General features: G+C 48.0%; 2 protein-coding genes across 4 annotated transcripts in view; one reads left to right on the top strand and one right to left on the bottom strand.

The window, feature by feature from the left end:
• OSGEP (O-sialoglycoprotein endopeptidase) overlaps positions 1-22,765 on the top strand; it is a 101,109-nt gene that overhangs the window by 55,560 nt on the left and 22,784 nt on the right. The window lies entirely within an intron of this gene.
• Positions 1-22,765, bottom strand: part of LOC309517113 (solute carrier family 12 member 3-like) — a 33,664-nt gene that overhangs the window by 9,063 nt on the left and 1,836 nt on the right. The window contains exons 2-16 of the mRNA XM_082196169.1: positions 16,503-16,813; positions 15,216-15,317; positions 14,404-14,479; positions 11,233-11,328; positions 9,672-9,811; positions 8,700-8,810; positions 8,300-8,411; positions 7,499-7,629; positions 6,809-6,893; positions 5,605-5,768; positions 5,361-5,468; positions 3,659-3,782; positions 2,446-2,547; positions 1,154-1,309; positions 7-106 (exon numbers count right to left, since the gene is read on the bottom strand). Coding sequence (XP_082052295.1) covers positions 7-106; positions 1,154-1,309; positions 2,446-2,547; positions 3,659-3,782; positions 5,361-5,468; positions 5,605-5,768; positions 6,809-6,893; positions 7,499-7,629; positions 8,300-8,411; positions 8,700-8,810; positions 9,672-9,811; positions 11,233-11,328; positions 14,404-14,479; positions 15,216-15,317; positions 16,503-16,787 — 1,892 coding nt within the window. The 5' untranslated portion in view covers positions 16,788-16,813. The remainder of the gene's footprint in view (positions 1-6; positions 107-1,153; positions 1,310-2,445; positions 2,548-3,658; positions 3,783-5,360; positions 5,469-5,604; positions 5,769-6,808; positions 6,894-7,498; positions 7,630-8,299; positions 8,412-8,699; positions 8,811-9,671; positions 9,812-11,232; positions 11,329-14,403; positions 14,480-15,215; positions 15,318-16,502; positions 16,814-22,765) is intronic.

Below are 22,765 nucleotides of genomic sequence, written 5' to 3'. Positions count from 1 at the left end.
CCTCACCGAAAATTCTTGACGTGGTCCTCTACGTCGTTCAGGTTCACAGCATTTGACAGGGCCATGTTGTAGGTGCCAGCCTGCACTGAGGAACCCCAGTTTACCTCTGTGGGCAGAGGAGAGAAATGAAGAAGAGCTTTAGTCCATATCTACCTTTTGTGATTCCTGCCAACCTAGCAGTTCGAAAGCACGTCAAAAGTGCAAGTAAATAAATAGGTACCGCTCTTGCGGGAAGGTAAACGGTGTTTCCATGCGCTTCTCTGGTTCTCCAGAAGTGGCTTAGTCATGGTGGCCACATGACCCGGAAGCTATACACTGGCTCCCTCGGCTAATATAGCGAGATGAGCGCTGCAACCCCAGAGTCAGTCACGACTGGACCTAATGGTCAGGGGTCCCTTTACCTTTTTACCTTTTCTGATGGATTCAGATACTGGAAGGACCTAGAGGGGTATCCCCCACTGAAGGATCCGCTTCAGGACACAGGGAGATGATCTTGCCTGGCGTAAGGCTATTTGCCCTCCTTGCCCAGGCTTCCCAACCCTCCAGAAGTTTCAGACTACAATTCCCATCAGGCCTCACCAGCACACTGCTTGAAAGGAGCTGCGCATGGTGCTATTCAAGTCCTGGCCATCAGCTGATTGGGCACCAGCTGCATGATACATTTAAAGGCAAAGGATCCTGGGAAGTGTAGTTTGTCAAGGGTGCTGAGAGTTGTTAGGAAACCCCCATCGTTCCCAGGGAAGAGGGACTGATTGTTTAATTTCATTGTACACAGCTTGTACATTGACAATAAAGGTACTATTATTAAACTACTCTGGGAACGGTAGCTCTGAGAGAGTTCCCTTAGCAACTCTAGGCAACCTTAAGAAACTATCCGGGAGGGGGGTGAGTCATGGCTGTTTAACGTGGTATGATACTTTGGGATTCAGTGAATTGGTTTAAGAAATAAAATCTCCTCCAGCTGAGAAGGTTCCAGAAACAGAACTCCTGACAATGATGAAGAATTTGTAAATAAGCCTTGACCAGGACTCCTTGACATTTGGACCTGAAGCTCCCAGCTCTTTCTCTAAACTAAGCTGGGAAGAAGGTGTGGAGAACTGGGACGTTCTACCCCACCCTTTGCTTCTCAGATCCAACGCCAGGCTCCCCTCACCTGGTTTCTTGTAGGTGGTGTAGGCCAAGCTGATGACGATGATCCCGATGACAATGAGGGCTGACCACCAATTCAGCAGGAACATGATGACCACAGAGACGATGGCTCCAAACAGGGCTGTCCATTTGCTGAAGTAGCGGAAAGAGGGCCTCCAGCCTGGAGGATGGTGATGATGGGGGAACACAGGTGAGATCAAAAGGTATTGCACACAGAGAGGGAGCCCAGGTGTCACCCTGGTTTATCCTAGGACCTAGGATTCCATTGACCTAGCACAACTCTACACACATGGCCCCCCAAAAGTACTTGAGGCTACTGATTCCCCTCCAAACATCTGCTTGTTGGCCATGCGGGTCCAGAATCTTTTGCAGAACTCAGAAGACACTCAAATCTCCACTCAACCATGAAGTTCACTGGGTTATATTTGGGCCTCTCTCTCTCTCTCTGCCTAACCTACCTCAAAAGGGTTGTTGTTATGAGGATAAAATGGCGAAGACAGAAGAGAATATGGAGAGGAGATCTTTGCTAATGGTTAAATTTACTCTGGGAAAAGTGGACAGGGACTGAATATCCCTGCGAGAACCAGGGAATCAGGCAGAGGGCCTTGTTGGTGCCCGCCCTGTGGAACGCCCTCCCACCAGATGTCAAGGAAATAAAAAACTATCTGACTTTTAGAAGACATCTGAAGGCAGCCCTGTTTAGGGAAGTTTTTAATGTCTGATGTTTTATGGTGTTTTTAATATCCTGTTGGGAGCCGCCCTGAGTGGCTGGGGAGGCCTGGCCAGATGCGCGGGGTATAAGTAATAAATTATTATTATTATTACTATCATTATTATTACACACGTACCTTACACACTTTTACACACACACACACTCTTCTCTTACCCTTGCATACACAAACCTCTTTTCCAGCTTGCTTTCCTCACTCTGAGGAAAGGGGAGCACAGGAAGGAAATGAAGCAAGCTGTTTAAGCAGGAAGATTCAGATGGGAAGGGGAAGGGGAAGGGGAGGCAGTGTGGCCTAAGGAGAGTGCCGTGGCCCAAATCAGGACCTTCCTCTGCCCCTTTCACTTCTCACCCCAGCCTTCCTGGCAGTGGCTCACCTGACAAAAGCTCGCTGCGAACGCAATGCAGACCAACCCGTTCCTGCCTGGCACAAGTTGCCCAGCCTGTTGGCTCATTTGTCTTTCCCAGCAGGACATGTTTGCTCTTTCCCACCTTGTTACCCCCGCACACACACACACATGCACCATTTCTACCTCCCACACGGCCCACCTGTCCACCACCCTCCTTACCTGGGGAATTGGTGACGGTGGCATGGAAGCAGCTGAAGTTGATGAGGGCATAAGAGCACAAGAAGAAATTGGAGATGACGGGGGCGATGGTGTTCAGATCCGCTGCAGGGGCAAAGAAAGGAAAGGTAAACAAGGAGGCACTGTATTCTGGCACAGAACAGGGGATGGGATGGGGGGAGTGCTCTTGTATGCTCTACTCAAGCAGCTAGCCCTCAACGCTGCTAATTTCATAGAATCATAGCATTGTGAGGGGTCCTGAGGGTCATTCCCGCAATGCAGGAATCTCAGCTAAAGCAGCCACGACAGATGACCATCCAACCTCTGCTTTAAACCCCGCCCCCCAAGGAGGGAGAGTCCACAACCTCCAGAGGGAGACCGTTCATGTCTGTGCTAGTTGTTTGTTTATTATTATTTTATTTATTACAGTGGTACCTCTGGTTAAGTACTTAATTCGTTCCAGAGGTCCGTTCTTAACCTGAAACTGTTCTTAACCTGAAGCACCACTTTAGCTAATAGGGGCCTCCTGCTGCTGCGCTGCTGGAGCACGATTTCTGTCCTCATCCCGAAGCAAAGTTCTTAACCCGAGTACTATTTCTGGGTTAGCGGAGTCTGTAACCTGAAGCGTATGTAACCTGAAGCGTATGTAACCTGAGGTACCACCGTACACCCATTTATTCCTTAACCCCAAACACACAAAAAAAGTCACAAAGTGACTGACAAAAGCAGCATGGCCCCCATAAGGGGGAAAAAATCAAGTATTTAAGAAAAACGATGGAGCAAAATCCCTAAAATTATAAAAAGGATTGTTGTACCCCCCCCCGCCCTACTAAAAAATGAACACCACGAGACATGCCAGAAAGCATGCAACAGTTTGGGTACTATGCTAGTTTTAGTTAGTGTGGACCTATTTAAATTAAGACACATGGCTGAGTGAGGTCCATTAATTTCAAGAGCTCCACTCTGCATAAAACTCAACATAGCTGAATACCATGATATCAATGAATGACCCAAAGCCTGGGAAAATTGGAATGCCTTGGCCTGACACCCAAATGCCAGTGTGGTGTCCTGGCTAGAATATTGGGAATGACCTGGGAGACCAGGTTTAGAATCTCCACTCAGCCCTGAAGCTCACTGTGTCAATCACAAAATAATAGTTTTCGGGGGTGGAAATTGTGGGTCTGATAAATAAGGGAGGGGAGGTGGTCTCGCTTACCAATGAGGATGAAGGCAACAGCTATGAGGAAGGTCAGAGCGTAGGCCCTCAGCGGCTCATTGTTCTTTCCATATCCTTTTGCGAAGAAGCCAATGAGGGGGTAGAGATTGTCCTGGCAAAGGCACTGGGGGGAAGGGAGAGGCGCACAAATGAGAAGGAAGAAGAAGAGTTTGGATTTGATATCCCGCTTTATCACTACCCTAAGGAGTCTCAAAGTGGCTAACAATCTCCTTTCCCTTCCTCCCCCACACTGAAGCGTATGTAACCTGTGAGGTAAGTGGGGCTGAGAAACTTCAGAGAAGTGTGACTAGCCCAAGGTCACCCAGCAGCTGCATGTGGAGGAGCGGGGAAGCGAACCCGGTTCCCCAGATTACGAGTCCACCGCTCTTAACCATGACACCACACTGGAGGGAGATGTCCAATGGGAGAGATCTTCACAGTTACTTCAAACTTCCCTCAGCAGTGGGTAGTGCCCATTGAGACCGGTAGGCTCATGCTATCACAGAACTGTAAAACTGGGAGGGTACTCTGAGGGTCATCTAGTCCAACCCCCTGCTATGCAGGATGGAAGGCAGCAAAGCCTATTGAGATTAAAGCATGGACCTCCACAGCTCCCTTTTCGGATCTGCTAAAAACATTCTTGTTGAGACAAGCCTAAAGGTAAAGGTAAAGGGACCCCTGACCATTAGGTCCAGTCGTGACCGACTCTGGGGTTGCGGCACTCATCTCGCTTTATTGGCCAAGGGAGCCGGCGTACAGCTTCCGGGTCATGTGGCCAGCATGACTAAGCCGCTTCTGGTGAACCAGAGCAGCGCACGGAAACGCCATTTACGTTCCCACCGGAGCGGTACCTATTTATCTACTTGCACTTTGGGGTGCTTTCGATCTGCTAGGTTGGCAGGAGCAGGGACTGAGCAACAGGAGCTCACCCCGTCACAGGGATTCGAACCGCCGACCTTCTGATTGGCAAGTCCTAGGCTCACTGGTTTAACTCACAGCACCACCCGCGTCCCTACCCAGACATTCTTGTTGAGACAAGCCTACCCAGACCCTTAGAAAGTTGAAATAACTTTGATCCGTTTCAGTATTTTAACTTTTTTACATTTTAAAGCACTGCTACAAATTCAATTTTCTCGTTTTATCTTTCCATAAATTGCTTTGAGGTTTTTTTTTGTTGGTTTTTTTTACAGTCAAGCAGTATATATTATTTCATGAAACAAACAAACAAACAAACCATAGGTTTTGCTAGAGCTGATGACAGGCACAGTCAGTTACAGGCAACCCCCCCCCTATTTAAGTGGAGTTTACGTTCCGAGGCACTACAAGCACCGGTGAAACGCCATCGAGAAAGCCTGCAAACAGCCCGTTTTTGTCCCTACCCCTTTCGGTGAGGTATGTGGGTCACCTCCGGGTTCAGCGCAATGTGCGTGTGCGCAGTCGCTCAGGTATTGAAAAGTGTGTAAATGTGGGGGTTGCCTGTAATTTGAGTTCTGTGGGGTTTAGAAGGAAGTTGACAGCCAGGGTCACCCCTGGGGTAGTTGGAAGCAAAAAAGACGGGCAAGGCAGGTACAGGCAGACAGGTTGACGAGGCAGTGCGCCATGGGGCCCAGTGAGTCAGCCTCCACAGCCTTCCTTACATCTTGAACTCCAAGTAGAGCTTGGGTGTAACACGCCCACCCGCCCCCCGCTTCCCCCAAATTACCTGGAAGACCTTGGGGGCAGAGACGAGGCAGGCCAAAGCTGAGGAGAGGGTGGCGGCAAAGATCCCAGCTGTGATGAGGGGGCTGAACGCAGACACCAAGCTCATGGTCTAAGAGACAAGGGAGGCAACGACAAAACCGTATTATGGGATGGGGAGGAGAACCCCAGTAAACCCAACTACAAGGCCTCAATCCAGTCCCACAGAGAGCCAAGGGAGGAGAGGGAGGAACACGGGTTTCCCCTACCTGGTAGTCATTGGCCAAACCATAGTCACAGGTCCCAGCCACGGTGCACTCGGTGAAATTCCACCCGAATTCGCAGGCCCGGCCAACGCAGTCCCCGCTGGTGAAGTTGGCGGACGCCAGGGTGTCGTTCAGGCTGCCGGAGGCGTCGCGGACCATACAGGTGCCTGGCAAGAGGAAAGGCTGCCATTATTATTTATTTATGTTAAGGTGAAGGGCTTCTTGTGGCCATGAGAGCCCCATGGGCTGGGCTGGAGAGGGGCAAAGCGAGGAGGTCGAGCAGCTGCTATGGGGAAGGTGGCAGGGAGCAGGCTGAGCCGTGCGGCGTGCTGCCAGCCCTCTATGCGATCCCGCTGCCTTCAGGTGCTGCGGGAGACACTATTGCTCTGCCCGTGTCAAAGGACGATTCAGCTGCACCTCTGATCCACTTTAATACATGGAATGGAGGCAGGGAGGCACCAGGTGAAAACATTCCACCTCAGACTATGGCTCCATGCACCTTTTCCAGCCATGGGCCAGTCCACCATCCCTCAGACCATGTGGTGGGCTGGACTATATTTTGAATAAAATTGAACAAATTCTTATGCCCCACAAATAACCCAGAGATGCATTTTAAATAAAAGCACACATTCTACTCATGTAAAAACACACTGATTTTTCCTGGACTGTCCGCGGGCTGGATTGAGAAGGCAATTGGGCCGCATCCGGCCCACAGTCCTTAGGTTGCCTACTCCTGGTGTATGCAGTGCTATTCTTCTAGAAAAAAGAGGTGCTGGAACTCACCATGAAAACCTCCCTTGTTCTCGTATAATGGCAATGGTGCCCACCTGAGAGGTGCCATAACTGAGTTCCGGCAAGTTCCAGCTGAAAAAAAGCCCCGGGTGTATGTAGTCTTGGATAATTACGTTGCTGTGAAAAGTGCCACCCAAGATTCCTGTGGCAGTGAGTTACTAAAGCACCCCGCTCCTTCCCTGTGGGTAGGGAAGAGGTTTGTTTTGTATATATTTCTAATGAATGATGTGTGTTTTCGTAGGAACGAGTCAGCATTGTAAGGCGTTCACGTTTTAAAATAAGTCGCTGGGAGACCAAGCAGCAAACATGGTCTAAATTCATTGTTGTCTTCCCGCTAGGCCCCTCAGGGTCAGCAAAAGTGTCTTGGTGCAGCCCTGGCATAGGCATACACCATTCTTGTAGGCAAGCTCTTTACCTATGGTGGCAGCGATAGCCAGGTACGTCAAGGTTGTCAGGAAGATAGCCATGAGTGTCCCCTGGGGGATGGCCACCGCCGGGTCCTGCGAAGGAAACAGCACAATGAGCAATTGTTTAGCAGGGTTTAGGGTGCAACTGGCCAAGGGCGTTTCCACCTCACTGCTCTTCGGAGGTAGAGGTGAGGCAGAAAGGCCTTCTTCACCTGGCTGCCCTTTGGTCCCTCCCCTCCCAGAACAGTTCCCACCAGCAGCCATTCCACCCGGTCAGACAGCTGGGAACCACTAGGTGTTCGACAACACATCCCTTCGCCCCCTTCAGCTGCTGCAACTCCAGTTAGCGGCTTCGGAGGGAAAGGCAGAGCTAGCAAAAATACATGTATCAGATTCAAACAATTCTTGGGACCCAGCAGACCTGGTGAGGGCCTACGGTTACGCATATCAACCACCTCACAGAGCATAGCTGTCCACTTTCCCCTTTTCTTGTGAGGAATCCTATTCAGAATAAGGGAATTTCCCTTAAAAAAAGGAAAACCTTGACAGCTATGTCACAGGGTTGTTGTGACGATGAAATGGGGAGGGGGAGAACCAACCTCACCCCCTTGAGCTGCCCGGATGAGAGGTGGGATATAAATGCAATTCCTTTTTGACTAAATTAAACACAAGCAAAACACAGACCCGGAACAATTTACCTTGAGGTCTCCCGAGATATTGGCTCCAGCCAGGATCCCCGTAGCCGAAGGGAAGAAGATGGAGAACATGCCGAAAAAGCTGCCAGATTCGCCTCGCCATTCAGGGCCGATATTGTCCAAGAAGTTATTGGCTTTGGAAAAGGAGGAGAGAAAAGGAAAGGTGATTTACTCAAATGCAATGGGGGGAGAAGCAGAATGTTCTAGCTTTTTAAAAGAGATAATCAAGTCAAACCAAATTTCTGAATTAAAGGTAGTGGTGGTGGTGGTGGTGGTGGTGATGATAATAATAATAATAATAATAATAATAATAATAATAATAATAATAATAATAACCTGCCCATCTGGGTGGGTTTCCCCAGCCACCCTGGGCAGCTTCCAACAAACAATTAAAAAAAAAATTAAAACATCAATCGTTAAAAACTTCCCTAAACAGGGCTGCTTTCAGATGTCTTCTAAATGTCAGATAGTTGTTTATTTCTTTGACATCTGATGGGAGGGCATTCCACAGGGTGGGCGCCACTACCGAGAGGAGCGTTTAGCCCAGTAGGCTTCTCCATTTGACCTGCAAGGCTGTTTTGGCCAAGCCAAGGCACACAACCTGATGTCAGGTGGGGGGGGAGTCAGATAAAGATACAGCTGGGTTGAAAGCAAGGGGAAGCAAGCCCCAGACATCAGCTGATCCCCTGTTTTAGGTAGGCTGGGATTGTTTTGTCCCAGCAGGGCAAATCTTACAGGGTGAATGGTTCTGAGAGGAAGCTGGTTGCCTGGGGCACAACAGATTGTGGAGGACGTGGCCCTTACTTCGATAGCTGAAGTACCCCTTAGACATTTTCTCTGGAGTGGCTGGGATGAAGGTGCCCACAAAATAATTGATGAAGGAGATCATGATGACGAAGAAGAAGACAACTTGAGCCTGGAAAGAGAGGAATTATTAAATGAAGCCACGCTTCCTAGCAAACTTTTTCTTCACCCAACTGGAAGCCAGCCCTATCTGCTCCTGGTTCTCAGGGTCTCTTCTTGATTGACACCCTCTCTTCTCTTCTCCACGGGATGAGAATTCTACTACTGCTCTTTCTAAAATCAAAGCTGGTGCACACACCCAACCGCCACAGCCCCAGGACTCCTGGCTTCCTGAATCTTTGTGCTCTGTTTTAACTGCACCCCGTTACCCAAATCCAAACATGGTTTCCTTTCCAGTTACCTTGGCCTCCCATTCCATGCCAGCCAGCGCGATGCCCAGGAGAACAGTGATGGTGATCACACCCACGATGCGGATGTCGTTTGTTGGGTCGCTCATCACCCCGTCGAACTCCTGTCAGAGGAGAGTGAAGGTGAGATAGGCCTCAAAGGCAGGTCTGACCTGCTCCCCTGGGTTGCCTTCTCCTCTTTGGGTCCTTGGTTCGTGTCCATCGCTGAGAGCACAGGGGAACAGAGCTGGCAGCTCAGGGGTTGAGTGGTGCCCTCTGCCATTGTGGAACCCAGGGGAGCATAAATGTGGCTCCCAGGCAGTCACACTGCCAGGCACTGATCAGGTGGGAGTTTCCTCACCCAGAACTACAATGACTGGCAGAAGCTCTCCAGGGTTGCAGGCAAGGGGCATTTCCTATCATACCTCAAAACTGAACCTGGGACCTTCTGCATGCAATGCCAACGTTCTGCCACCAAGCTGCAGCCCTGCCCCCTCCCAAAGGCTCCTCTTCCCAGCATAAGTGTCTCCAATAGAATATTCTAATGAGCATGTGCAAATTGGGGGAGGAGACTGCTGCCATGTGACATCACTTTTCTTCCCCATTTTTGCCCCATCCAGGAAATAAACATCTATCTGAGTGTTAGAATACATCTGAAGGCAGCCCTGTACAGGGACGTTTTTTAAAAAATGTTTGAAGGTTTTTGTGTTTTGATATTATGTTGGAAGCCACCCAGAGTGCTGGGGCAATCCAGTCAGATGAGCAGCATATAAATTAAAAATAAATATTGTTTTTACTTTTGTTGTTGTCTAAGAAGAGCCTATGCAGTGTTGCCAATTTGGCCAGAAAAAAACACACCACAACCAACACTAGAATAGTTCAACAGGGCCACCCGATAATTTCTGCAGGTCAAACTGTTGCTAAAGAAATGGATGTAGGGGCCAATACATGGGGCAGGATGGCATGGGAGCGCGTGCCACACATACCACAAGGAGGTCCTTGACAGTTTCGGAGAAGCCCACCACATGCATGCCCACAGCGACGGCGTTGGCAAAGGAGAAGAGAAGGCCGATGGAGCCGCCGAGCTCTGGGCCCAAGCTGCGGGAGATGAGAAAGTAGGTACCCCCTGCGCCAGGAGAGAATTCAGATGTTATTTACTCCTCAGGGCTGGCTCTGAAGATGTGCAGCTAGTGTCAAGGAGCTGATTGGTGCTGGGAACACACCTTCAAAGGGGCCGGCTATAACCACCGACCAGCCGATTGGCCACTACATGGAATCCCTTAGAAGCCCATTTAGAGCAGAGTTTCCCAAACTCGAGTGTCCGGCTGTTTTTCCCTTCATCATCCCTAGCTAGCAGGACCAGGCAGGGGTCAGGGATGATGGGAGTTGTAGTCCAAAAACAGCCGGAGACCCAAGTTTGGGAAAGCTTGATTCAGAGGAAGCGATTTGGATTCAAGCCAGTTTCTCTGAAGGAAGCATTTCCCCCCAGCAAAGTTGTGTAGCTTAGTGTGGGCCCCATATTTTGAGAGACCCTAGGGGAAGATACCCACATCGGGGCTCCTTTCCTGGGTGGACCCCACCCTCACCACTGTCAACACAGCACTCATTTGCTTCCCTCCAAGCCTGGGTTCAATGTGCATCTCTTCCTGGAATGAAAGAGAAATGCATTTGGAAGCTGCTGAGCCTTCTCATCACTCTTGGAAGCGTTCAGACATTCGGAGAGGTCAGGGGAACAGGCAGTAGGGCCGGCAGTGGGCCCCACAGTGAGGCAGGTGTCTGCGAACGCTGACTCCTGACTCCAGCCTTGTTGCAGCTCTCTGTGGCAACACCACAGCAAGCAACCCACTTTCAGCATGTTCAAATATTGTTTCCACACACTTACCAATTATTGCTCATTCCACCTTTACCAATGGCCACATTTGCTCCATACACGTAAAGCTCCATTTTAAACAATTGTAGGTTTCCTCAAAGAATTCTGGGAACTGTAGGCTGTTAAGGGTGCTGGCAGTCGTCAGGAGACCCTTATCCCCACCCCCTGAGCTACAGTTCCCAAGTTGCCGGTGAAGAGGGATTGACTGCTAAACCACTCTGGGAATTGTAGCTCTGTGAGGGGAACAGGGGGTCTTCTATTGACTCACAATATCCTTAACAAAGAATACTTTGGGGGAAGTCACGGCTGCTGAAAGGGGCCTCAAGGTGCTTTAAACCAGGGGTCAGCAAACCTTTTCAGCAGGGGGGCGGTCCACTGTCCCTCAGACCTTGTGGGGGGCTGGACTATATTTTGGAAAAAATATATGAACGAACTCCTATGCCCCACAAATAACCCAGGGATGTATTTTAAATAAAAGGACACATTCTACTCATGTAAAAACACACTGATTCCTGGACCATCCACGGACCGGATTTAGAAGGCGATTGGGCCAGATCCGGTCCCCAGGCCTTAGTTTGCCTACTCCTGCTTTAAAGGTATGGCATGAATATGGCTGTTGCCTAGCACAGGGGGGCAAAAGGATTGGCTTCCATTTGGTGAAGAGGAAGACGGCTTACCTGCTTTGACCTTGCCGTTGGTGGAGATGGCTGAGATGGAAAGCCCCGTGATGCTGGTCACCACAGAAGACATTAGAATGATCAGCCAGGTTAACCCTGGGGAGGGGGAGGAAAAGAGGTAACTGAGTGAGTTAGCAATCCTGTCAGCATCACCAACAGACCTCACCAACACCCACTTTATGAACCTAATGGTTCAGGCCAGTGGTTTTCAACCAGTGTGCCGTGGCACCCTGGGGTGCCTTGACTGATGGTCAAGGGTGCTGCAGGCAACACTGGCCTCTGTCCAGTGGCGTAGCGTGGGTTGTCAGCACCCGGGGCAAGGCAAGTAATTTGCGCCCCCTAACCCGTGGATTTGCGCCCCCTAACCCGTGGATTTGCGCCCCCTAACCCTAACCCCCAGATGTTGCGCCCGGTGTGGCCGGCCCCCCCTGCACCCCCCACACTACGCCACTGCCTCTGTCCCTTTTTCCTTCCCTCCCTCCCTTGATGCCTTCTCACATCTCTCTGCCTCCCAAAGGCTTGCACGGCTGTTCGTTGCAGCTGTCATGGCTACAAAGCTCCCCAGGCGAATTGTGCCTCTGGGGCTGGTTAGGGAGGAGGCACCTCTCTTTGGGGCAGGGGGTGGGGGCAGCTCCGAGGACTCCCAAGGAGAGGGGAGGCTGAGTGAACACACTCCACAAGGGAGGGTGTTCAAAAAAGGGTGAGAGGCTGCCAGCTCTGCAGGCAAAGGGTGACACAACTGGGCTCTTGAGCTCCACAGGGGTGTGGTAGAAAGAAGGCAGTTGGTCAAGGGAGCCGTGGACTCAAAAACGTTGAAAACTTGCTAGGCACCCCCCCAAAAGCCCCACAGGCAGTGGGGTGTCAAGGGGACCAGCCAGGCATGAAGAGGCTCGCCGCGATCGCCGGAGCCCCACCGCTGCATCAGCAGTGAGTGGGGTGTGGGGTGTGACAGTGGCCTGAGCCTGCCCGTGGCTCCAGCGCAGCTCAGAAACCTGAAACCACGAATTGCCACATGAAGCAGCAGACTTTCAAGGGGAAAAAGGCATTGTCGCCAACAATGGACTTTTCAAAATAAAAAGAACTGGATTTAATTTAGATTTGGCAAAGACGGAATCTAAAAAGGAAGTCAACTCCTGTCTTTTGAAGGGAAGATTTTGCAGTACAGTGGTACCTCGGGTTAAGTACTTAATTCGTTCCAGAGGTCCGTTCTTAACCTGAAACTGTTCTTAACCTGAAGCACCACTTTAGCTAATAGGGCCTCCTGCTGCCGCCGTGCCATTGGAGCACGATTTCTGTTCTCATCCTGAAGCAAAGTTCTTAACCCGAGGTACTATTTCTGGGTTAGCAGAGTCTGTAACCTGAAGCTTATGTAACCCCAGGTTCCACTGTAAACGACTTGTGAATGGGAAAAAAACTTTGGAGACACAACAGTCTTTAGATACTTTTTAAACTGCACTTTGTTACTTTGTTACTTAATAACACTATATATTTTGGATACAAGAAGAAACTGTTGCTCTTTGTTCTTTGATTTCTTAAAAGGAAGATACAGGGAGTGATTGGAGTACTCTCAGTTTTTATGAATGGGGATGCAGATTTTATGAATGAAAGTACTGAAAGGCTTGGGGAAATTACAATTAAAAAATAAATAAATCTAAAAAGGACTCTGGGTCTTGCCACGTCCTACTTAATTCGTTCTGGAGGTCTGTTCTTAACCTGAAGCACCACTTTAGCTAATGGGGCCTCCCGCTGCCGCTGCACCGCTGGAGCACGATTTCTGTTCTCATCTTGAAGCAAAGTTCTTAACCTGAGGTACTATTTCCGGGTTAGCGGAGTCTGTAACCTGAAGCATATGTAACCCGAGGTACCACTGTAGTCCTGTTGATATTAATGAGCCTAAAAAGCCCAATGTGCACTATATATTAAAAACTGTGTCATGCCACTTTAATCAGCCACGGCTTCCCCCAAAGTGTACAGGGAATTATGGTTTATTAAGGGTACTAATAGTTGTGAGGAGACTCCCAGTTCCTCGCACAGAGCTACAATTCCAAGTGGTTTAACAGTCTGTCTTCACAGAGAAGTGTGGAAATATAGCTCTGGGAAGCTATGAATGTTTAAAGGTAAGCTACTGCTTTAGATGTATAGAGCAGATGGGGGCCTTAGTTATGTTAATGTTTTTTTAATATATAAATGATATTTATTATTATTTCATAAACAATAAAACAATAAAAACAAATTCCAACAAAATTCAAACTACAAAAAGCAAAACAAGACAAAAATACACAATAGAAAAACAGTTAATAGAGAAGAGTAAGATTAAAAATAAAGAATAAGAACAAAGAGAAAAACCAAAAATCAAAACTAAAATAGATTAATATTTTCAAATCTTGTATTTTCTTCACTAGTTTCTTGACCTCCTAACACCTCCCATTTTGCATTCCAGTTCAGATATTTAATTCAGCAAATCCTTACCCTCTAGCTTTCATCCTTACTCCATATGTTAACTTATTATTTTAAATATCGATTTTCAATTATCAGTCCCTATTTACATTTTCTTAGGCATCTCTTTACCAGTACCTCTTATTTTCATTCAAACGTCAGTTCAACATTCCTTAATTTTACAGTTTTAGTTATGTCAATTAACTTCCATAGGTCTATTCTGAGTAACACTGGCTACAACTCGAGATTTCACACAAATATTTGAAAATGGCTTCATTAAAAAAAAATCAGATTCTAAATAGTTGAAACCCACTTTCATTAATTACTGACGGTTATCCTGGTTGACAGAACAACCTGACAACCTCAACACATTTCTATCTCTTATTTTGCATATGGGAGCTCAGCTGGTAGAGCACGAGACTTTTAATCTCAGGGTTTAGAGTTTGAGTCCCATTTTGGGCAAAAGATTCTTGCATCGCAGTGGGTTGGGCTAGATGACCTCTCATAGTCCCCAACAACTCTACAATTCTATGGTTCTTCCCTCTTCTCTCCCCCCCCACATTATGCATACGTGATGTAAATGTATTTTCAAACATGTACAGGTGTCCACATCCAGGAATCAAGGATCAAGCATGAAAGGGTTGTGCGAAACAGTTCACACAAAAACACACCACAAAAGAAGGAAAGTCATTTTCCCTTTTAGTCCCAGCTGTCCATGGGTAAAAAGACTCTTACCTATCCCGGCTTGTGCAGTTATCCATGGCAAACGAAGGTAAAGGATCACACCCCAGATGTTCAGCATGCACCGGATCTTCGGAAATAGAAGAAGAAGAAAAAAGCTGAGAATCTAATAGCACACCGACACTAGAGATGGAGGAGAAACTCGGTTCAGTATGTATGTGAGCGAGTTCTCAGCTTCTGGAACAAGATGTGAACTGACACACCACTACTGTATCTTTCAAAATTCACACTCATCCGAATTTTGCTATGCAGTTCTCCAACCCAACGGTGTTTGCATAACTGGGTGTAAAGTGTACATTAAAAGTGAAGATGTTGGTGACAATAACATGCAAAAGTGGATTTATATTGGGGGAAATTGCTTGCGTACATTAGTCCAAACTGCACATCTAAAGGGGTTGGTTAGGACATTCACACTAAACTGCTGGTGAATTTTCATGCAGGGTTTAAAAATAAATAAATGCTGCAAAATGTGGAGAACTGAATTTAAGATTTGGAAAGTTAGAAACTGAGAGTTTTGGTGCCTCCAGATGTTCTGGACTATGATTTCAATCAGCACCAGCAGCCAGCACTGCTGCCCTGGCTGAGTCAGAGGTGAGCAGTAATCCCAAAACATCTGAACAGCAAAGGTTGAATCTATGTTGTATGTCTCACTGGTTGCCTTTTATGTATATATAATTCAGGACCAATTCATTGACTGCTGCTACTTCGCTTGCATCTTCCCAGCATTATTGTATACTCCTGGGACTAGATGGGCACCCTTCTCCTTTCCCTGCAATCCAATTAATCCATTCATTTTTTGACTTTACCATGACGCCGGTCACCCAGCCAAAGCGGACTGGTTCCACTTCCGGTTCGTCGGCTTCCACATCTTTCTCCTCTGCCTCCGTGGCACTGGGATCTCCTTTTGTCTGTGAAAAACAACAATGCAAGGGAATAGGATGAGGGAGTTAACAAGCACGCATTGAAATTTAGGGACAGAATAAAACATCTCAAGTTTGGGAGGATGCCAGCGTTCTGTTAATTTTGCATTCGTTTCTTGTGACGTCTTGCTTGGTGCAATAATAATATTATAATAATTTATTATTTATACCCCGCCCATCTGGCTGGGCTTCCCCAGCCACTCTGGGCAGCTTCCAAAAAAATATTAAAATACTGTAATACATCAAATATTAAAAGCTTCCCTAAACAGGGCTGCCTTCAGATGTCTTCTAAAAGTCTGGTAGTTGTTGTTCTCTTTGACATCTGGTGGGAGGGAGTTCCACAAGGAGGGTGCCACTACTGGGCCCTCTGCCTGGTTCTCTGTAACTTGGCCAGAATGGACAGAAGGAAAAGAGGAGAACTTGGGTCGGTCAGGAGGATGATATTTTAATTGCCCAAGTGGTCTTCTGCAGAAATAGAAACCTTTGTCTCCAAGTGAAGAGGCCCATCCTATTGAGTTACACCAAGGGTGAGGAACCTCTGGCAACACAGCTGGCACAAAACATTTTAGCACCTGAGGCGGACCGCAAAATGGCACACAGCCATGCCTTGCCAGAGAATAAGGGTGAGTGAAGATCTACACCAGCAACACGAGTGGAATAAAGATCTACATGGGGACCAAGGGTGGGAAGAGACCAGCAGGGCCTCCATTTTGCCAACAGGCCACTGTAGAGGTGGCTTACGGAGAGGCTGCTCAGGAGGAGAGAGATCTGGCCTCCAATGATTGTGTTGGGTCTGCTTCTGTCACTGCAGCAGCAGCAGTGGGCAATGCATCCCTTGGAGGCCGGATCTGCTGTCCTGTGGATCCTGCTGCCCAAGGTGGTCGCCTCACCTTGCCTCGTGAGTGGGCCGGCCCTGTGTGGCCCTCCAGAAGCTGATGGACTCCAACTCCCACCAGCCCCTACCAGCTTGGCCAATGGCCAGGGGTGATGGGAGTTGTAGTCCAGAAAAATCTGCAGGGCCACAGGTTCCCCTCCTCCATTTAACATGCAGCAAAAGGTCCTTCCTTGCCAGCTGTTTTCAAAAGTGTGCTGTTGCACCCAGTGATGTACGTTTTCTGGAAAACTCTGGCAGATGCCACCTTGGGCGGAAAAGCACCCTCTAGCAGGTCTCACCAGATCTGCATTTCTGAGCATGTCCAGCGAAGGGCGGACCTTCCGCCGCCCAGGAGGTGCTGAAAGGGCATAGAATTCATAGCGAGGGCAGGCGTCAATCGTGGTCTCGTAATCCGGAGGGTCTGAAAGAGATCCGTTTTCCTCCATCTGCGAAGGTGGCGGGAGTTCCGCTGGGCATTTGGGGGCACTCTTGGCTTGGTCCGAGGGGGGTCCATTCTGCTGCCTGCGGATCTTAAACCGCCCCAGGGAAAAGATGGTCTTATATGATGAGTCCTCCTCCTCCATCGTCTAAGCGGGGTCGTTCTTTTCAGCTGTCAGACGAGAAGCACGGGGAAGAAGCAGCAGAGGTGACAGAGTTAAAACACTGGCCCTTAATTGTATACCTCAGACCATTCTTGGACTGAAACATTATTTTTCATTCACAGGACTCAGCCCAACAATATATGAATTCACAATAAAGACATGAGTGTCCCTAAGGATATACAGAGTGCAACAAAAAACCCCATCTAAACCAGACATCTAAATATGAGAAAGGGACTTGTGGGGACGCAAGATTTGGTGGCAGGGTGTTTATTGCACTAAAATAGGGCCTGTAATTTTGCACCTGAGGAATTAGCTGGACACCACATCCTGTACAAATGAATAAAGCAAAGGCAAATGCATGTGGAATTTTGGTCCTGCTGCTCTTGGAGTGTGAGCGCTATGCAGGATAACGAAGACTCTGACCCCTTGACTGCTTAAAATGCAACTCAGCAGTCTCTCTCTCTCCCTCGATTCTCACACACACACACCAGCTGGAGGAGATGAAGAAAGGAAAGGTGTTAAGACAGGCATGAGTAGGTGGTCAACAAGCAGAGAAAAGAGGGTAAATTGTTACATGGGGAGTGGAGAGAAAAATTGCGCAGGAGAGATGGACAGACAGAGATGCAGGGACAGGTATGTCGATGTCTCCGCTCCTTTTTTTACCTGCTCCTCCGATGTGTCTCTCCACTCAGCCAGCCTTTGGCAACTTATCTCTCTCCAGGCAGCAGGTTCAACTCCTGTCCCCCCTTGCCTTATAAAGGTCCCGGATAATGCCAGGCCTAGCTTTCCCAAAACTGGACCCAACAGCTCCTGGCTGCCCTGATCCCTCCCATATATCTACCACCCCTTCTCCAAACAGACAAACTTTCCGAGTGCACAGCAGTGCGGTGGGGGTTGGAGAGGGAGATGATTGAAGGCACATCCTGTCCACTCCTTACACATCGACGCATGACTTAAAAATCCTATTTGCACTGCGTTATCTGCTGCCCCTACGACGTTCTTTCCACTGGGGCCGGTTTGCACAGGGCAATGGAAACTTGAAAAAAGACAATGGGTGACGGGGAGACTGGAGCCACAGGGATCAGCCTGGCTGGGCGCACGCCGGGCCCATGCGCCAAGGGACCCGGCCATTGAGGTCGAGAACACACGTGTCCCAGGTGACACGATCAATGTGGCAGGCAGGTTTAATTGGGGCTGCTCGGGGCTGCGGGGAGGGGGGGGGAAGGTTCTGTTCCATGCTTCGACTGAGCCGCCTGGGTCATGGGTCGCTGACACAACGGTGCAGTCGTTTTCAAACTGCTTTCTGGGGAAGCCACGAAACGAGCAAGGGGTTGTTACTCCATTAGGAGATCCATCAAGGCAGACAAACTTTTGCAAAAGGCAGCTTCCCCGGCACCCCAGCTGACCTGAGCTGACCTTACAATGCGCTGCCACAAAAGAGTCCTGGGTGCCATGATGTGGGTAAGATGTGGGAACTTGTGGGAGCTGCTTTCTTCTTTGATGGCACCCCGAGGTCCACCAACCAGTTGCAAAATAGTGTTGAGGGAAGCTGGGGAGGGGCATAGCCAGATACAAAATGGCGGCCCATGGAGGGGACCAATTACCTCCTGCACCCCATGAGCCACACATACTGGGATGACTCATATGTACAAGTGCAAAGGTGCTATATGTCTGGATTTAATTAGAAGGATTTCTGTACAGTGGTACCTCAGGTTACAGATGCTTCAGGTTACAGACTCCGCTAACCCAGAAATAGTACCTCGGGTTAAGAACTTTACCTCAGGATGAGAACAGAAATCAGGTGGCAGCAGCGGGAGGCCCCATTAGCTAAAGTGGTACCTCAGGTTAAGAACAGTTTCAGGTTAAGAACGGACCTCCAGAAAGAATTAAGTTCTTAACCCAAGGTACCACTGTACTGTAAAAACTCTAAGCAGTATATAATAATGCATCGCTGGGGGTTGGCATGGATAACCCTCCCAACTCTACATTTCTATGATTCTATGAATGTAAAAGCAGTAAAGCAGAGAGACTATTAAAAAACAACAACAACAAGCAGTAAAAACAGTATTATAAAGACAGGGATTCAGCGGTAAGAGGGTCCGATCTTATGCCGCAGGCATACTGTACAACAAGACACCTGAAGCAATTGATGCATAAATGCTTCATGTATGACTGCCTACCTGCCAGCAACAGGAGAGATTTTTATTGCTGCCTCTGCAAACCGGCAATCTCGTTGATTCTTATCTAGGGTGCACCATCAGTTCACGCAGGGCGACAGCGGGCCCTAGCCGGCCTAGCCAACCCTGTGTGAGAACTCATTGTGTACCTGTTATGCACTGATATTTTGCATGGATTTCACCAAGGCACACACACACACACACACACACACACACAGAGAGAGAGAGAGAGAGAGAGAGAGAGAGAGAGAGAGAGAGAGAGAAACAACAACCACAACAACAGCCTGGCCTCCTCCTCATGCCTTTAGCAGCAGTTTGGTATGGAAAAATAATAAAGTGAGGCTTTCCATGGAGCTCATCTGCAGAGGAAGCTATTTTGTTAAGAAAGAAGAGCCGGGGGATAGTGAATATTATTATTATTATTATTATTATTATTATTATTATTATTATTATTATTAAACTCTGGGGTGGGGTGGGGTGGAGCTAAAAGCACCATGTCACACTGTAAGTCAGGAGAGCAAAAACTAACCTCAGCAGGTGACCTGATATTTTTCACTTAAAGATGTTTAAAGTAATAAGCTTGTTTGTTTGCTTGCTTGCTTGCTTTATACCCTGCCTGCCCTACCCAAAGAAGCCCAGGGTGGCAAACAAGGGATAAAGTTATAAAACAATGAAATGCATTAAAAGCAACTTATAAAGGGCTTCTTGAAAGAGGAAGGTCTTCAACAGGCTCCAACCCCCCCCCCAAAAAAACAGAATTTTAACAAAATGTGCCCAAGCACCTGCCAATAAACCCAGCTTCTTTGCACTCATTGCCCAGAACCCTAGGGAAGGCAGGAACAGTCGTACTTCTTACTGAGCAGTTGAGAATAATGTAATCCTCATTTTCCTCCACATATCCTTGTACGTAAGCTGGGCTATAGCCTAATTCCATCTGTATCTCTATCTATCATCTATCTATCTATCTATCTATCTATCTATCTATCATCTATCTAGTAGTGTTAAAATGTAGAGTAGGAGCCTGAAATTACTTCTGGAAGGGGCCCAATTCCTGCAGTTATCTAGTTATCTTCTCAAATATTTGTGTGGCTCTAGTTATCTTCTCAAACATTTGTGTGGGGGAAAGAATGTGGCCAGGGGCATCATCTGGGGAGCCGGGGAGCCAATGCCCCCCAAATTTTAAAGGAGGGGCGCCGCACGAAGTACAATCATAGGGCAAGTTATCTCCATATTCTTTTCAGGGTTGGGGGGACAGCTGGGGAAGTTCTTAGAGGTGGGCCAATGTCTGTCACTATCACCCCTGCCCATTGGCTTATCCCAGGGGTCTGCAACCTTTAAGACAAAAAGAGCCACTTGGACCCATTTCCGAAGGAAAAAAAAACTGGGAGCCGCAAAACTCGTCATTATAAAAATAACTTTTTTGTCACTTTTTATTATAATTTCTTTGTTTGACCCCTCCGAATTACTCCTCCTCATAGAAATAAACGTTAAATTAACAAGTTACCTTTTGTGTGTGTGTGTGTGTGTGTGTGTGTGTGTTCTTCACTCCCCTTCAAAACAGTGACCAGCGTACATGCCCCCTTTCAATGCAATGACCAGCGTACATGCCCCTTACAATGTAGCGGGCAGGTGGGTGGGAAGGTGACGTCAGGACGGTGCGTGACTAATGCACGCACCGCCCCCATGCGACGTCACAGCCAGTACAGCGCTCACCATAGTGGGGAGTGTCGGGGTGCACAATGCGCCTCCTCCCCTCACTAGTATCCGCCCCGGAGCCGCGGCAAAGGTGTGAAAGAGCCACATGCGGCTCCGGAGCCGCAGGTTGCAGACCCCTGGCTTATCCTCTCCTCCGAAGCTCAATCCACACCAAAGAAATTTTTGGAGCTCAGTGGTTCCCACGCAAGAGGTCCTAGGTTCAATTCCTGGCATCCCCAGAAAGGTCTGGGAATGTCCCCTGAAACCAAGTACACATGGCATTAGCCGCAATCCGTACCTGCCCTGTAGTTTCTTGAGAGATAAATTGCTGCTGGACACGTTTCTCCTCGAATCAGCGTCTACCTGATTGGAAAACTTAAGCCAGGCTCATTTAGCAGTTAAGTTGAGGGATGCACATTCAAGGTAGTCTTTGGATGTGTGCAGAGGATCCCTTCATGAATAGGTGTTGTTGGGGTGGGTTGCAGGCAAATATGACTTGATAAAGGGAGGGGGGGGGGGAAAGACGACACATGACCTGGCCATATTTTTCAGCTTCTACTCTGTACATACCAGGCCAGTTGAAAGCAATAGGATTCTCTTTTCAGCAAAACAAGGCAACTCATTAATCTGAGAGCATTCTCCAGAAGTTATTAATAAGTAAAGGATTTGTTTTAGCTCTTGTTTGTATGTTTAAATGAGAACAACAACAACAACAACAAAACCCCTAGAGAGCTTGTGTTTTATGTCTCTGTAGACATGTTTTCGCCCACACTGTTTGCAATGGCCTGTGGCGACAAGCAATGCATATTTACCTGTCGAAATGAAATAATTAATACATGTGCCCTTTTTGGCATCAAAACTCTTGCTGCTGTTGTGTAGCGTAGGCAGGCAGCCAGCCATCCGACGTGGTCGTTTGTTAAGGGCTGGTCCTTGGGGATTCTCTCCCATAAAGTTATACAAGGCAGACGGTGGTGTCGGAAAATAGTTTTTATGAGTTGCTCGGCTCTATTATTTGAGTAGCTCTCGGATGCCTGAAAAGGTCACAGGTGGTTCCATGTGCCTTGCCTCTCTTTCTTGGCAAAGGGCTGCCAGCCACCTTGTTTTTTGGAAATGCTCCTATAGCATTTGTATTAGAAAACCAACAGGTGACGTACCCCACTCCCTTGGAGGGGACGGTGTCAGGGAGCCCTCCTGATGGAAGAAGTCAGGGATGATGGGATTTGTAGTCCACCAACAATCCTCCCCATATCTAGGTTAAAAGAGTTTAGCGGTGAAGTTCATTTGCTGACTTTGGTCCAGCTGCTCGCTCTCTGTCTTGGCCTAGCCTACCTCACAGGGTTGTTGTGAAAATAACATGAGGCCGAGGGAAGACAACAGCCCACCACCTTGAGCTCATTGGAGGAAGGGCAGTATAATCATGTCCCACATAATAAACGGATTGCTCTGTTAAAACTCAATCCATATTCCTTTAATCGAGTGACAGCCCATTCGGGTGGCCTTGCCTATGGACTGTATTTTAGCTTTTCCACACTCTCAGGGGAGCTACGTTTTCTAACTTGGCACCAGTTTGGTGGAGGCATGCCTCCCTTTTTTTACATTTGGACTTCATAATGGAACAATTATCAGCTTTGCAGGGCATGGAGGGGGATGGGATTATCCTCCGCTCACCTCTGCAGAACAAATTCCTGGTTAAAGGCAAATGCTGGCAACGCAGCATAAAGCCAAACGTTACATAATATGCAAAGCGGCAATTAGATGACTCTCGTTTTGGAAGATGTACTAGGGGAGATAGTGATGTAATTAAAAGCAGCACTTACACACATAACTACTACCTTACTGAGCAGCATGTTTATTTCTTATCACTCATGTGCTTGCTCCGCTGGGCTGCTTTGAGAGGAAGGGCTGAGTACAGATATAAAAGATCAATGAACAAGAAAACATAAAAAAAAAAAAATCTCCAGGCTCTGAAAAAAATATTAAGGCACAGATGCCCAATTATTTTCTCGCCAATTGGCAGCTTCACACAGCAGCAGTGATGCAGGCTGGGATTTTTGTGTGTGTGGTTCTTTATATTTCTGCAGAGAATTT

Source organism: Podarcis vaucheri (genome assembly GCF_965113315.1).
Source record: "Podarcis vaucheri genome assembly, chromosome: 13".
Lineage (NCBI taxonomy): Eukaryota > Metazoa > Chordata > Lepidosauria > Squamata > Lacertidae > Podarcis > Podarcis vaucheri.
Note: the sequence above shows the minus strand (reverse complement) of the source record. Positions and strands in the feature narration are given on the sequence as shown.